This window comes from Dipteris shenzhenensis, chromosome 16, assembly GCF_047967505.1.
Source record: "Dipteris shenzhenensis isolate YYH24624 ecotype China chromosome 16, Dip_SZ_1.0, whole genome shotgun sequence".
In the NCBI taxonomy this organism is placed as follows: domain Eukaryota; kingdom Viridiplantae; phylum Streptophyta; class Polypodiopsida; order Gleicheniales; family Dipteridaceae; genus Dipteris; species Dipteris shenzhenensis.
In genome coordinates, this window is record NC_141611.1 from 54,069,350 (window position 1) to 54,083,497 (window position 14,148).

The following is a 14,148-nucleotide window of genomic DNA, read 5'->3' on the forward strand; positions in this document are numbered from 1 at the left end:
CAGAACTTAGAGCGCAATTGCTTGTGGAGGCTGCAGGACAGCAATAGCAATTTCGTTTTTGCTTGTGGAGGTTGCAGGAGAGCAATAGAAATTTCGTTTTTGCTTATTGAGGCTGTAGGACAGCAGTAACAATTTCGTTTTTGCTCTTGGAGGCTACAGCAAAGCAAGGCGTTCCTATTCAAGTTGATTTATGTTACTATGGAATCGGATGCATTGAAGCCAGGGTTGGCTTGGTTTGCTGAGAGCAGAGGTTATGCTATGCACAGGATGCCTTGTGATGGATCTGATGGTGTATTGTAATCTGTTTTCAGATTTATAAAAGAAATACCGCAAGGGGCGCCAACAGATTTGGGGCCAATCGGTGTACTGTGCATTGAGCAGGAGCATTCTAGCTCCACTTGTGTTTGAGTTTTTGCAGTGGTTGTTCTGCCTGTGTTAAATACTTGCTTAATTGGATATCTTACCGCTGTTTTAATTATTTGAGGGTGGTTACACAAACTCTACACCATCAATTAGGCACTCATCCACCACATGTATTGGAGAGAGCTATTCAACCATGTACTTCTGCCCCTAATCTAATGCATGTGGATACATCTATGGAGGACTACAAAACAAAATTAGTTAGAGCACGTGACATTGCACTATAAAGCTGCTAACCAGGCGCATCTGCATGGGAAGCACCATGGGCCTAGCAACATAGTCATTGAGGTGAGTAAATTATCTTCTATTAGACATGCTTGGATCTTGTCATTTTGTATGTGATGACACAAGATTGGACATGTCGTTTCAATTTGAGCCTCCAGAGGAAAAATGAAGAATGTCATAAGGTTCATGTGTAGTTCTACATGATACAATGTTTTGACTTTTTTTTTAAATGCAAGCTCAATCTTTCCATTGAAAGTATAGGTTTTAGATTCTAAGCGTGCAATTTTGTTCATTCGTAAAGCTATGTGTGCATTGTCTTTTGTTCCCCTTTCCAATTTGTTGTCCTTTCTAAAGGACCTAAGAAAAAAAAGGGGTCATCTAATTATTTAAACAACAGGGTCCATTTCAAGTGCATCTCAAAAGTGTGGACACCTTTGATGCACCATTAATTGCCATGGTATTCAAAATCGTTCAACCATTAGGATCAACTTTTCATCATAGGGAATTTCACACAGTTCAGTCTAGAATATTAGCAAGGGCACAAGTTCCCAACTTTAACCTATACAAACTTAACATAGCTCTAGCAATCTCAAAGATCATCGATAGCTCAGTTATCTAGAAGGCTAGTTTATCCCAATCATGCCACATCCAAGAGGGAATGCCCTAGAACTCCCATTTGGATTGGTTTCATACATAACCTGTAAGACAACTACAAAAACTAGCTAGGGTGGCTCCTAGGTTGTGCATGGGAAACATTTGACCTCCCAAGATAGAGGGTCTTTATATTCCACCAAGAGTGCATAGCTAAAGAGTTGTAATATTTATCCTCTTCCTAGCTTTTCTCATACTAGAATTATCAATGCAACATGATGTATACTTACTTCAAACTTCTAGCACACATATAGGGAGTTATGCAACCAAGATAGAGACACATTCATAGACTTTAATTCCTCTTTACATTTTTTGGTTGTCTAAATAATATGAATGTCTTCCTTGTAGCATGGCGGGAGAAGACACTTGTAATGTCTATCATAACAGGCAAGGTGAGCAATGGGCACAAGCTACCTGAAGACTGCACAAGGCACATCAGCATAATCAGGCTTCACCTTCTGTCCAGCAAACAATGTTTTCTGCATCAATAGAAAGCTTTACGTTATTTCTGAAGGGAACCATGCATTATATTAACATGTCCACTTCAAATTCTTAGAGAAATGTGTCAAGCACACAGCCAGAACAAAGTACCGCTCTCCTTCGAAAATAAGATGTCTTCAAAATTTAACACTGCCAAAAAATGCTCAGATATGATAATGACCAATAGGGTGACTTATAAGAACCAAAGGCAAATGCATACCGCCAAACATGTTCCTTCCATCAATGCAACAGGAGTCAAATTTATCCTATTAGTCACATCACCAACGGCCCAAATACTAGGAACATTTGTTTGTGAGTAATCGTTAACCTGCCAAACAAATCAAACAGATCAGTTTTCAGAATCCCAACAATCATTTATTAAGCACACAAACATACCATGTAAATTATTAGAGTTTCAATCACACATAGCTAAGAAGGAAGAGGCCAAAAAGGAAGGGGACATGTAGATAATGAAGGCGCCGGCATGGCACAGGAGGGAGAGAGAGGAATGTGCGTCTGCATCAAACTCCTGATAAGCAAAGTGACCTAGAAAGAAATGGACACCCAAGACCCGACTGCAAGAAGATAATTTCTATAATCAAAGAAGCATAAATGTCTTTGGCTGGGAAACAATAAGGATCATTATTTGCTATGTAAACTATAAAGTGTTCCATTTCCAAACTCCAAACCACCACATTTCCAACTCCAAACTACTAGCAAGACTACTGTGAGTGTGAGAAAATTTGCCAGCATTAAATGATAGTTTTCCCCAAAAAACTTACAAAAATGACAAGATTGTGTGTGTACACATAACAAGCATGTGTGCTTGTGGTTCTTATGGTGGATGGGAAACTTAAGACTCTCTCTACTGAAGAGGCGTCCCCACAATATGCAGATATAGTAATCACTGGAGATGTCATTTATGCAATGATAAAGCATGCAGCAGATCTAATTGATTAGCTCCCAAGGCCAAGAGTATCAGCTTCTAGAAATCAGGCAGCCCACGAAGACATGTTCTGAAAATGAGTCAATGGGACCCTTACAACTTCAAGTATCGCACAAAATTAGCGGCAGACTCTTACAGGCAGGTGGGGCATGGGTTACACCACATGGGAGAGCATGCCCAATTTCCAACAAGCCCCCTCTGTGTGACTGTAACTACTGCGGACAGGACAAGCCCACCAACATTGGACTACCATGCCAAGACAAATACAAGGCTCATCACTGCATTACTCAATTATGATTAGACAAATAATGGGGCATCTCTACAGAATAGCAATTGACATACACAAGGATAGGAGCAAGAAAAATAGATAAGTTTTCCATACTTCCATTATCATTCATTGTATCATTGTTTTCCAATTTCATTGATGAGGACCCTTTTATAATGAAAGGCCTTGTACTTTCAGAGAAAAATTCACTCAGTGTGTAAAGTTCCGATAATATGGCTTTCCAGAAACCACTAATGTCAGTGTCTAGAGTTTTACTGTAAAAACTCTGTATTCCGTAGAAATTTGCATTGTAATCCTTACAAAATAACAATTGAAATCACGTACAGTTATTCTAGAGTGCAAACAATATTCATATCAGATCATCTTATATTACAAACCTTGACAGCACCGTCACTGAGAATCTCAACACCAACAGCTTCCAAATTTAGCCTCTTAGTATTTGGCTTCCTACCTGTACACATGCACAGCATCTCAAAATTCAGAGTATAATATGCTGATGACCATTCTAGATACAAGTATAACAACAAATGTGAAGTGGACTATATGACTTCATATGTTTGAAGCTAGGCATGCTTCCTTAGTAAGCTTGTGATCACATGTAGAATTAGCTTTGAGCAAATCTGGATATGCTACATCACTCCATCGAAATTGGCAGCATGGACAAATTCCGGATATTTGATCGTCTTCTCTATGACAAAAAGCTGCTGCTTTTTTACCATGTATAGATGTCATTGTTACTGCATGGCTAGCCATCAAACAGTTCAACCATACGACTGCAAAAGGCAAAACGCACTATGGCTCAGACCGATTCATGCAGACAGAGACTGCCAGCCCCCCTCATCATCCATGTAGCTTGTAGCCGAAGGTGCTGGTACACACGAGCCACCAGGATGGTTTCACTCTACAATCTCCATTGACTCAGTGGTAACTACTCCCTGGGATTCCCCTTTCCTCGACCGAACAAAGCAAGAGATCTACTTGGTCATCATGGGAAACCTTTGGCAGGTTTACATTCAGCATACATATGTACACGGCACAGCTACAAAGACCATTCCCTTCACATGAATGAAAATGGCTTCATACGTGAACTGTGTTACATATAATTCATGGTTTACAGATAGCCATCCCACCAATCTCAGCTCAAGGCAGGACAACAGACATGCAGGAGATTGTGCAGGTTATGGAACATGCAGGAATGGAGACACTGGATCATGTTCTGTTGAGATCCCCCAATACTATGAGATCCAAGGTAGATACTTCTGCCTGATTGAACAGGGATTGATTACCTACACCAACAGTGTGCTGCTCTCTTCATGTCCATAGTCACCTAACACAGATGTATACACTTGAGGACGAAGTACTTGACCCTTCCTTTCAATTTGGGCTTTTTAAACTCTCATGCCATCTATTGTGGGCCACTCCATGTACCCTCCCGTCACCCTGTAATCATAGGTACACTGGGTATAAGAGTGCATGTAGATAGCACCACCTTGGTTTTTCATTCATCATCTTGACCTACACCTACACTCTGCTTTCCAGCACCTCGATGTACATGCAGGCCTACTTCTCAAATGCATTATCCACTATAGAGCATAATCACACTTAGACCCATGCCTTCCAGCAAGTTAATCAGAAAACCTACCAACACATGAGACAGGCAAGAAGCTTTGCACTATGACACAGAGGCAAGCAGATGATTCCCCACCACAAGGATCATTGGCTGGCAGATGGTCCCTTCCTCCCTTCCACATGGCTTCAGCAAGGAGATTCAATGGCTGACGCAAGGAGGCCTTTCAATGGTTTGCAATTCTCCACATTCCAAGAAGATCCATCATCAGTAGACTTACACAATAGCAGCCCACTATAACCGTGCCCTTTGGTGTTTTTGAATTGCTCCTCCTAGTCACCATGCCAAGAGATGAAGAAACAGGATCCCTCAATGACCCACAACCTTGGAAGAGACGGGACTCACACTGTCCATGACTCGATGTGCTTGGAACTACACATCCAGTTTTAAATGTCCCCAATCCACCACATGGAGACATTTGTAGGTGCTGAAAATAGAAGCTAATGATATATGTGAGGTGTCTACCTAAGGATGTTTGGGATAAAGTACTATTCAATGTTATGTACACCTTGTGAGGGGCAATGCATGTGGATATGAAAGACGCCAGTTCAAAAATCAAACACCAAGAATCAGTAAAACAAGCTCACTGTGCAGACCGTAAGCATACTTCCACACAATTGCAACAGGCAAGCAGCCCATAGAAAAAGGATCATGTTCAGATTTTGAAGATTGAAGATTTTACCAAAAAGCAGCTGAGCATAAAAAATAAGGCTTAAAGCAAGTGATCGAGATCCATGCCAAGAAGGAACAAAATCTGCTGAAGCAGGAAAGGCCCATATCAGGGAGACATAGCCATCCAAGAAACATGTGCTCAAGAGGATCCACATGGCAGTGTGAGACTGCAATGGCACCCATCACAAAGTCCAAGGAGTATCTCTGATGTTTACATAGGTGGAAATATCACATAGACTCACCAAAGTCTTAGGATAGCTAGAAACTACACGACAATCAAAATCAGCAAGTGTGCCTTGGCTTCCGCCGCACTTGGACACTCAACACCATCACCCCCATCCACAAGGCAGGGGATCCCATGGACCCGAGTAAGTACAGGACTATCATGATTGCACATGTGATGTCCAAGATCTATGCAGTTGTATTGGATGCGTCGGTCAGCCTGTTTGCAGAAATGAGAGGGCTCAGAGCAGAGGGTCAGGCCGGTTTCAGGCGAGACCATGGGACTATGGATCACATACTCACACTCATGAGTGTCATTGAGGAGGCCAGATCACGGAAGGAGAGGGTATATTGCTGCTTTGCGGATTTCCGCAAAGCCTTTGACACAGTACCTCGAGCTCGTCTCATCACACACCTACAGACACTGGGATTTGATCATGAGATCATCTGAGCAGTCATGGCACTTTATGAGAGAGTCTCAGGCCGACTTCGGACAGGCGCAGGTTGGACAGATGAGATCTTGAGTACCATAGGGGTCAAACAGGGTTGTCCCTTATCACCCACCCTGTTTGGCCTCTACATCGATGAGCTTGAGACTTTCATGGGGGCGTTCGGAGGGACCGGTTGCTCACTTGCCGGGATCATCATCAGGACTCTTCTTTATGCAGATGACGTGGCACTCTTGTCATCCACACCCGAGGGGCTCCAGCGACATCTAGATGCACTGCAGGCTTTTTGTTTATCCCATGATTTGGAGGTCAACCTTAGCAACACCAAGGTCATGATCTTTAACATCTCTCGAGCAAACATGCAACGGAAGCAGTTCACTTTCGATGGGTCACCAGTTGAGATCGTATCCTCATACACTTACTTGGGGGTCATCTTCTCTGGCCTGACCTTCACGATGAGACCAGTAATGCAGGCCAGACTGAGTAGGGGATACGCCTCACTGGCTCGGCTAGAAAGACAATGCTTCCACTCCCAGTTCCAGAACCCTCGGACCAAGGCTCTTCTGTTCGACTCCTTGGTCCGCCGGTATGTAAGGCTCTTCTCTTCGACTCCTTGGTCCGCCGACCAGCCGATATGTATAGCAGCCCTTGTTGGGAGCCTGAAATGTCAGAGATAGAGTGGACACGGGTGGAGCGCCTGCAGATCCTCATGCTCTCACGGATGATCCGGGGAAAACCATCTATACCACATCACATCATTCAGGCCGAGTTTGGTGCTTCTCCACTCCAGCTAGATGCAACCTTTCAAACCATCACATATCTACACCGGGTTAGATCATATGGGGCCTGCACATCAAGGAAACAAAGGTTGCCATGGTTGGCTCTCGATTCCTCTATGAGGTTAGTAGCAGAGGGAGACAAGCGATGCTAGTATGCACGGACTCACAGATGGTTTGTGAGACTAGGGTTTCACATCGATAGGATACCTCCTTTTTAGTACAGTTTAGATGCCCCTCCAGTACTCCCACCCACCATCCCGATCGGGCCACACACCAACCAGGTCATTCCAGAGGATCTCCTGCAGCTACACACCTTTAGGACCTGGTTGGAGCCGAGGGAGCTTCCAGTGAAGCTGAGTTTCTATAGAGATTACTGTCTTCGTATTTCGGAGAAGGAATTCATCACACCACCGAGGTACACTGAGCTTCATATGCCTCACTCACTACGGATCTCCATCGGACAGTTTCGGGTATCATCACACCGCCTCCGCATAGAGAGCGACAGAGCAGAGGGGATTCCTAGGGAGCATCGCTTATGCATATTGTGCGACTGTCAAGACGTTGAGTCGGAGGAGCATTTTATTTTCAGGTGCCCAATGTAGTACGAGATCTGAGATCACTACCACTGCCTCTTCAAAGACGGCTCCGGGCTCCTTTCTAGATTCCTCGCCTACCCAGATCAAAGATGCCTCGCGGCCTTCATTCACGAGGGGGTCTGACACAGAGAGTACTTACTCAGGCGACAGGGCTTGGCCACATCATCAGACACCTCTCAGAACAATCACTGAGTTCTTCCCATCGAGTGAAATTGATCGTCCAGTCTCTAACCGCAGACGTGACAGAGACCCCAACCCAACGACCCAGCACGACATACGAGGCATCGAGGGGACACACAGATCACTCTCGGGGACCTCCCGTCATTGTTTAGACCCGAGATGCGTCCCATGGGAGTCACGATGGCTTTGGTCTTGCGTCAAGCCTCGTCCAGGAGATCGAGACGCATGGCACCCCTTGGTGAGCACCAGCGTCCCATCACTGACTATGCACCAACCAGGGCGACATGACAAACGGAGGATTCTGCTCCGCTCCAGTCTTTTTCTTTTCATTGTTACATCCAGATGTATTTGATTCTGTATATCAGACTTAGGATTCAGCACGGGTGATGATGCTCGTTTCAGTAGCTCCACCCTTACTATGATTTGTATCAGGTTTTCTTTCAGTCTCATAGACCCATCAGTCTTTGGAAGACTAATAAAATTTCTTTCTTTTTTTCTTTCTTTCTTTCTTTCTCCACATACACTCTATAAAGAATCGAGTACAGCAAAAAACAACAAAATATTTTGATGCAGATGTGGATATGTAGTGGAGCATGTGGGCCCACCCAATGTTGTGCAGCTTGTTTCAGATGGCGGAAATACCAACAAGGCTGCAAGTGCATTATTGAAGCAAAGGTGTCCTCATATTCATTGGAGTTCTTGTGTTGCCTATTGTTTAACTAATTTGTTGAAAGACATTGGCAAAATTGCCGTGGGTAAAAAATGTGAAAGTTTGTGTTTATTACATGCCATCATTTTTCTCTTTCCTTGTACCGCAAGTTTGCATGCAAGGCTCTTTAGAAGTATGTGGAGACAAGGTTTGCATACAATTATTTGATGCTTCGAAGACTCGTTGAAATGAGAACGCACTTAAGCAGGCTATGGCAAGCCCAAAGTGGGATGCATGGCCCACTTCTCGGCATGCCCTTGGGATGTTGATCTATCACTTGTGTATAGGCGACAATGACTTTGGGCTGATGCATCACACATGTATGCTTTGTGTCACCCGATTGTGTTGTTGCTGAAAAAGGTTGACGGAGATAAGCCTTACATTGGCAAAGTATATGAGGGGAAGGATTGCATGATAGAAAATATCAATGTGTTAGAAAAAGATTCCCAAAAGTTGAGACAGTTGGAGAACTTGGCCATGAGCAGGTCGAACCAATACTACTCTCCCATTCGTGCGGCTGTGTTTGTATTAACTCCCGATGCTTGGCGCAAAGTGACGGACCAGTTCGCCAGTTATCGCAATAAGGAGGGCATATTTGGATGGCCAGATGCCCAACATGACAAGAAATCTTAACTAGTTTCAATTTTCAGATTTTACTATATTTAGCCACTAGTGAGTCATGACTCATAATTTTCAGATTTTATGAGCTTTTCCATACATCTAAATTGTATGAGCTTTACAATGTCAAGTTTCGAGTTGGGTCTGTTATATGGTGGGAGGATTATGACACTGATTCCCCTAAGCTACAATTGCTTGCCATTCGGACTCCTAGCTAGGGTTGTAGCTCCTCCTCTTGTGAGCGCATGTGGAGCAGCTTTGCCCACATCCATACAAAGAAGAGGAACCATCTCAAAGCACAAAGGGTGAACGATCTTGTCTTTGTTAATGCAAACGTGTGTTTGCTTAACAACATGAGACAGGAGTATACGCAAGACAAGTTTATTGGTTTTCATAAGCCTGCTGACACCCTTACTGATCATGATGATCAGAAGCAGGAGGAGAAGGAGGAGGCTGCAGCGGATGATGATGGGGAGGAAAAGGAGAAGGGGGAGGAGGAGATTCAAGTTCAGGCTTCAGCTATCTGGATTCTAGATTTTGATCATATCATCATTGATGTAGTGGCTGGCCTTAAGGCTTACAACCTAGGCTTTTTGGGTATTGCACTTCGACATATTTAAAGTTTGAACCATATATTGCCATTTTGTAACTTGTCAATCTTTACTATTTAGCCTTTCTCATTGATTCCAGATTTGTCATTTATTCCTCACTGCTCTATCTTCTAAGGTCTAAGTTCTATGTGTACAAACATAATGATGACATGATCATTGATCAATCTTGACTCTTGAATCATTCTAAGTTGTAATTTTGTAGATTGTGGTATGCATTATGCACTATGCTTTAAGTTATGGGTAGGTTGTAGGCTGCCCCCCCCCCTGACGTGGCTTTTCCCATTTCAGCCCTCCCGAAAATCCCGAAACGTTATGTTTCCGTTTCTGTTTCCCTTTCTCGCTTCCCCATTTCCATTTCCCCTAACTATGAATGAGCTACAGGGAGCACAGTAGAGTAAGGGTCCCCCTTGGCTATGCTCCTTTTGTTGATATATACAAAACTGCCTAGATAAACACATAAATATCTCAAATTAATTTTACCAATCTCAGCGCATGCAAGTGAATATTTCTAAAACCAAGCTTATATCATTAGGACAAGATAAACAAGACTTCTCTGACATTGGAAGGGACAAAACTAGAGGTGAAGTCACAGATGAACAGCTCAAGATAACATTTGACGACAAACTACAAAGTGGAATGCATGAGCGGAAAAAACAGTATAAAAAAGAACAAGCTCCTTTTAGCTCTCAAAAAAGATGTACTAAGCTGCATATGTGGGACTGGAAGGAGTTGAAACTACTGAGGGTAGCTTTGGAATCATCCCGACGCCTAGCAGGTGAGGGAGCAGCCACCTGGTATGCACGCACAGACACATGAGCCATTCAGATGGACAGACTACCCCCATTTCAGTATAGCATGGATGCCCCTCTTGAGCGACTTCCACGCAATGAGATTAACCGTATCATACAGTTAGACCTCCTCCAGCTCACCACATCCCAGACTTGGTTGAGGGACCAGCCGCTCCCCCCCAAGATGCAGTTCTATCGTGATCACTTCCTTAGAGTCTCTGATGACGGTTTCATTATCCGACCTCCTTACCTAGAGGACGGAGGCACTACTGAGACAGGCCAGAGCACTATCAGCACCGGACAAACTACAGGATACAGAGCCGCACCCAACTCAGAGACAGGTTATAGACTTCTATGCCTTCGAGACGGCTCCCGGACACAATGGAGTTCAAGATGAGGAGATTGTCGACATGAGAGCAGCCTGGATCAGCAGTCAGTCACACCAGACTCTTCGGACTGCTAGAGCGCATACCATTGAGGTTCGTCCCATCACAGCACTACTTGTAGGGGACCGCCAGAGCCAGAGACAAGGGATCACGATCGACGAAGCCCGACGGGTACTGAGATCAAGGCGACCGCATCCACCACCTAGATGCGAGGCAGCCCGACAGTTACAAATACATGACATCTTCATGGCCTAGCGGAGAGACCTGACCTGACTTGATCTAGACACTCCTAACTCTTGATTCAGACTCTGATTTTGTCTCTATTCTGTTCTATTTAGACACTATATTAGATTAGTACTTGGCAAGGGCTTTAGCTCACCCCCTTGCCCCAGCCCACAGAGGCTTGTATGAGATCTTTTTTTGATGTTGTATCACTCTGTCCTATAGACCCGCGAGGTCTTCCGAGGACATCTCTCTCTCTCTCTCTCTCTCTCTCTCTCTCTCTCTCTCTACCCCCCCGCCACCCCTCCGTACCCCCCTTGCTACCCCCCCCCGGCTACCCCTCCGTACCCCTGCTAACCCCTCCGCTGTTATGCTCTAGCTGAGGTGGCATGACCTCCGAAGAATCGGTCGACATTTCCCTTAAGGATCTACGTTTGTAATATATTTGTTTGCGCTTCATGTAAATGATCGGGAGGGAATTAATGTCAAGGTCCTAGGTGAGGGCTGATAGCACCAGACTAGGTGGATTTAAGCCTAAGGGCTAATGCAAGAAATGTGCCTAGGGGCAAAGGATTTCAAAGTATCCCAAGAGAGGGGTTAAAAAAAATACATGCATTAGGAAAGGCCCTATAATGATGGAATGTGGCATCTAGATCCATCTAGGGAGATGGGGCTTGTTGGAGTTAGTGAGAGAATGAGAAGGGACCTTCACCTATGTTTCAGATTTTGATTTTCTCTGTGCGTACTCTCACGCTCCAGCAAGGTTGGCTGGGTGGAAAGTTATGGTGCTAGCTCCCGTGATTATCAGTAGTTAGTTGAGAGATAGTAACATTTGGTATCAGAGCTCGGGGAGGCGAGCTTGGGAAGTGATAGCGTGAGGCTTCACGCTGGCCCGCGTGATGGGTTGTGAGCGTGGACATACGAACTCAGTCGCAGGATAGTTGACGAGAGTCGAGCAATAGCTAGCAGCGTCGTGATCTCGGTATCGATGAGCAGAGCATCTGACGTGACGTGAAGATCGTGGACGATGTGACGACGTGACTGCATGCAATTGACGCACATTTGTGCGGGAGGCTCGTATCCAAGGCGTAGGTACAGTGTAGACATAGTGAATAAGCAACGTGAAGCGCAAGTGAAGCGGGATTGCGTACATATTCGGTGGTCCTCCCGCGCTGGTGATCAGATCTCGACGGTTGACGCAGCAAAATCCTGATAGCCAGTGCGAGCTGTGTGCAGAGGCGAATCAACCAGGGAGCTTTCTTTGGCATTCGTCAATTCTGTGTTTTTTTTCCCGACCTTAGTCTTTGTTGATGCTCCGCTTGCATGAAGAGGTTATCGTGGAATATTTAGTCTGCATGAAGGTTGGATGCCATAGCAGGGTACATAGCAGACATGGGATTCTTTTGACTTCTTCAAATTCTTGTGGGCAATCTGGGAGATCATGCTTGTGCATATCCCTTTGTGATAAAGTCAGTTTGATGCAGGAATTTCCCTAGTATAGGGAAAGGCGGTATTCGGATATATGCCTATGTCAATTACCTAGTCAGTATAGTTGTCAGATTGTAGATATTCCCTAGTATAGGGAATTATGTCAGTTTGTAAATACAGTGTTCTAGCGGTGTTTTTTTTTTTTTTAAAGCAAAACACCCATTGACCTGAATGGAAGCAGAAGAAGGAGCTTCCAGGGTGGGCCTTGTAGAGTCAGGAGTCCGACCGACCCAACAGGTGTCACGCCCAGTAGTTCACACCTTATCTGGCAGGATTGCATTACTTGAGGATGCCTTGCAGCAGATATTAGCGCAACAATTACAGGCAAATGCAGGGCAGTCTGAACTTAGAAGAGTGATACACAGTATGTCTGCCAAACCTTCTCGAGATGAGAAAGGAAAGGCTCCGACTGAACAGGAGTCTAGTGTCCATACGGTCGAGCCTAGGAGGGCTAAAGTACCTAATATTGCCAATTATAGGCCGGAAAAGTATTATGGTCGGATGAATGACCGTAGTTCTGATGTCATTGAGACCTGGTTACACAAATGGGATGAGGCGTTCGCCATTTGTGAAATCAAAAATGATATCAAGAAGATCCGAGAGGCCACCCACATGTTTAGTGAGGCCGCGGATCGGTGGTGGATTAAACAACAGAAAGATGGTATTGCATCCACTACATAGAAGGGGTTTAAAAGGGAATTTAGGAAACACTTCTTACCTCCTGACGAAGCATCCCGAGCTTGGGATCAATATAGAAACCTTCGTCAGAGAAATTTGTCAGTGGCAAAATATATTGTTAAGTTTCGAGAGAGCGTAATGAAGGTTGATGAACCCCTACCTCAATCAATCCAAGTGAAAGATTTCATATTGGATTGAATGATCGGATTAAAATGAAAGTTCGGGCTAAGTATGCGAACACGTTGGATGATGCAATAGCCATAGCCCTAAAGTATGAAGATGCCAAGGGCAGCAGGCCAAGTGGGTTTGCACAGGTCGGAACCCAGTATGGGTATCAGAAGAAATGTGGGTTTAAGAAGAAGTGGATTAGTAAAGGGAGTGGTTCTCAGCCGAGTGGTCAAGCCAAGCAAGCGAGACCAGCTGAAACTCCTAAATCCAGTACCACCATTGGAGTGAAGAGGAAAGTAACACCAATGGCAGCCCATGCTTGGTCTAAGTCTCCCTTAAACCCAGAGCAAAGAGAAAAAGTGAGGAGAGAAGGCCTGTGTTTTGGTTGCCTCCAGCCTCATCAGTGGAAAGATTGTCCACGAAATAAGGATCATCGGATGGCTAAGATGGTAGTCTCAGAATGCGGTGTGGAGATGGAGGGAAGTCCCAGAGCGGAACAGATGCAGATTCAGCTAGCCGGATCTTCTCAGAGGTCAGTACCTTGTTTGTTATGTGTGTCTGTTGCTAAGCTAGTAACGAGTGCACCTGATAATATCCTATCTAGGCCCGCAGCAACGGGATTTACAGCCTTTAATGATACGGAGTTAATTAAGATGAAAGGCCAAGTGGCCAATCATAATGTCATTGTGTTGTTTGACTCGGCATCAACTCATAATGTAATTAACTCCAAGCTCGTGAAGAGGCTGAAGTTAAAGACTAACCCATCTGACTATGCGTATACGGTCAAGATGGCAGATGGAAGTTCCACTGAAGTATGGGACCAAAGGGTTACCCAGTTGGAGCTTCATATTCAAGACTATGCTGAGAAGCTTAATTTTGAAATGACTAAGCTTGCTCATGCAGATATAGCCCTGGGTATGGCGTGGCATTCTAGGAAGAATCCAGCC

At 44.6% G+C, this 14,148-nt stretch overlaps 1 protein-coding gene across 1 annotated transcript in view; it reads right to left on the reverse strand.

Annotated features, from left to right (window-relative positions):
* The window catches only part of LOC147893134 (glutathione-disulfide reductase), a 147,235-nt gene that overhangs the window by 35,504 nt on the left and 97,583 nt on the right, over positions 1-14,148 (reverse strand). The window contains exons 10-12 of the mRNA XM_087387095.1: positions 3,386-3,459; positions 1,997-2,104; positions 1,711-1,775 (exon numbers count right to left, since the gene is read on the reverse strand). Of these exons, the coding sequence (XP_087243221.1) occupies positions 1,711-1,775; positions 1,997-2,104; positions 3,386-3,459 (247 nt within the window). The remainder of the gene's footprint in view (positions 1-1,710; positions 1,776-1,996; positions 2,105-3,385; positions 3,460-14,148) is intronic.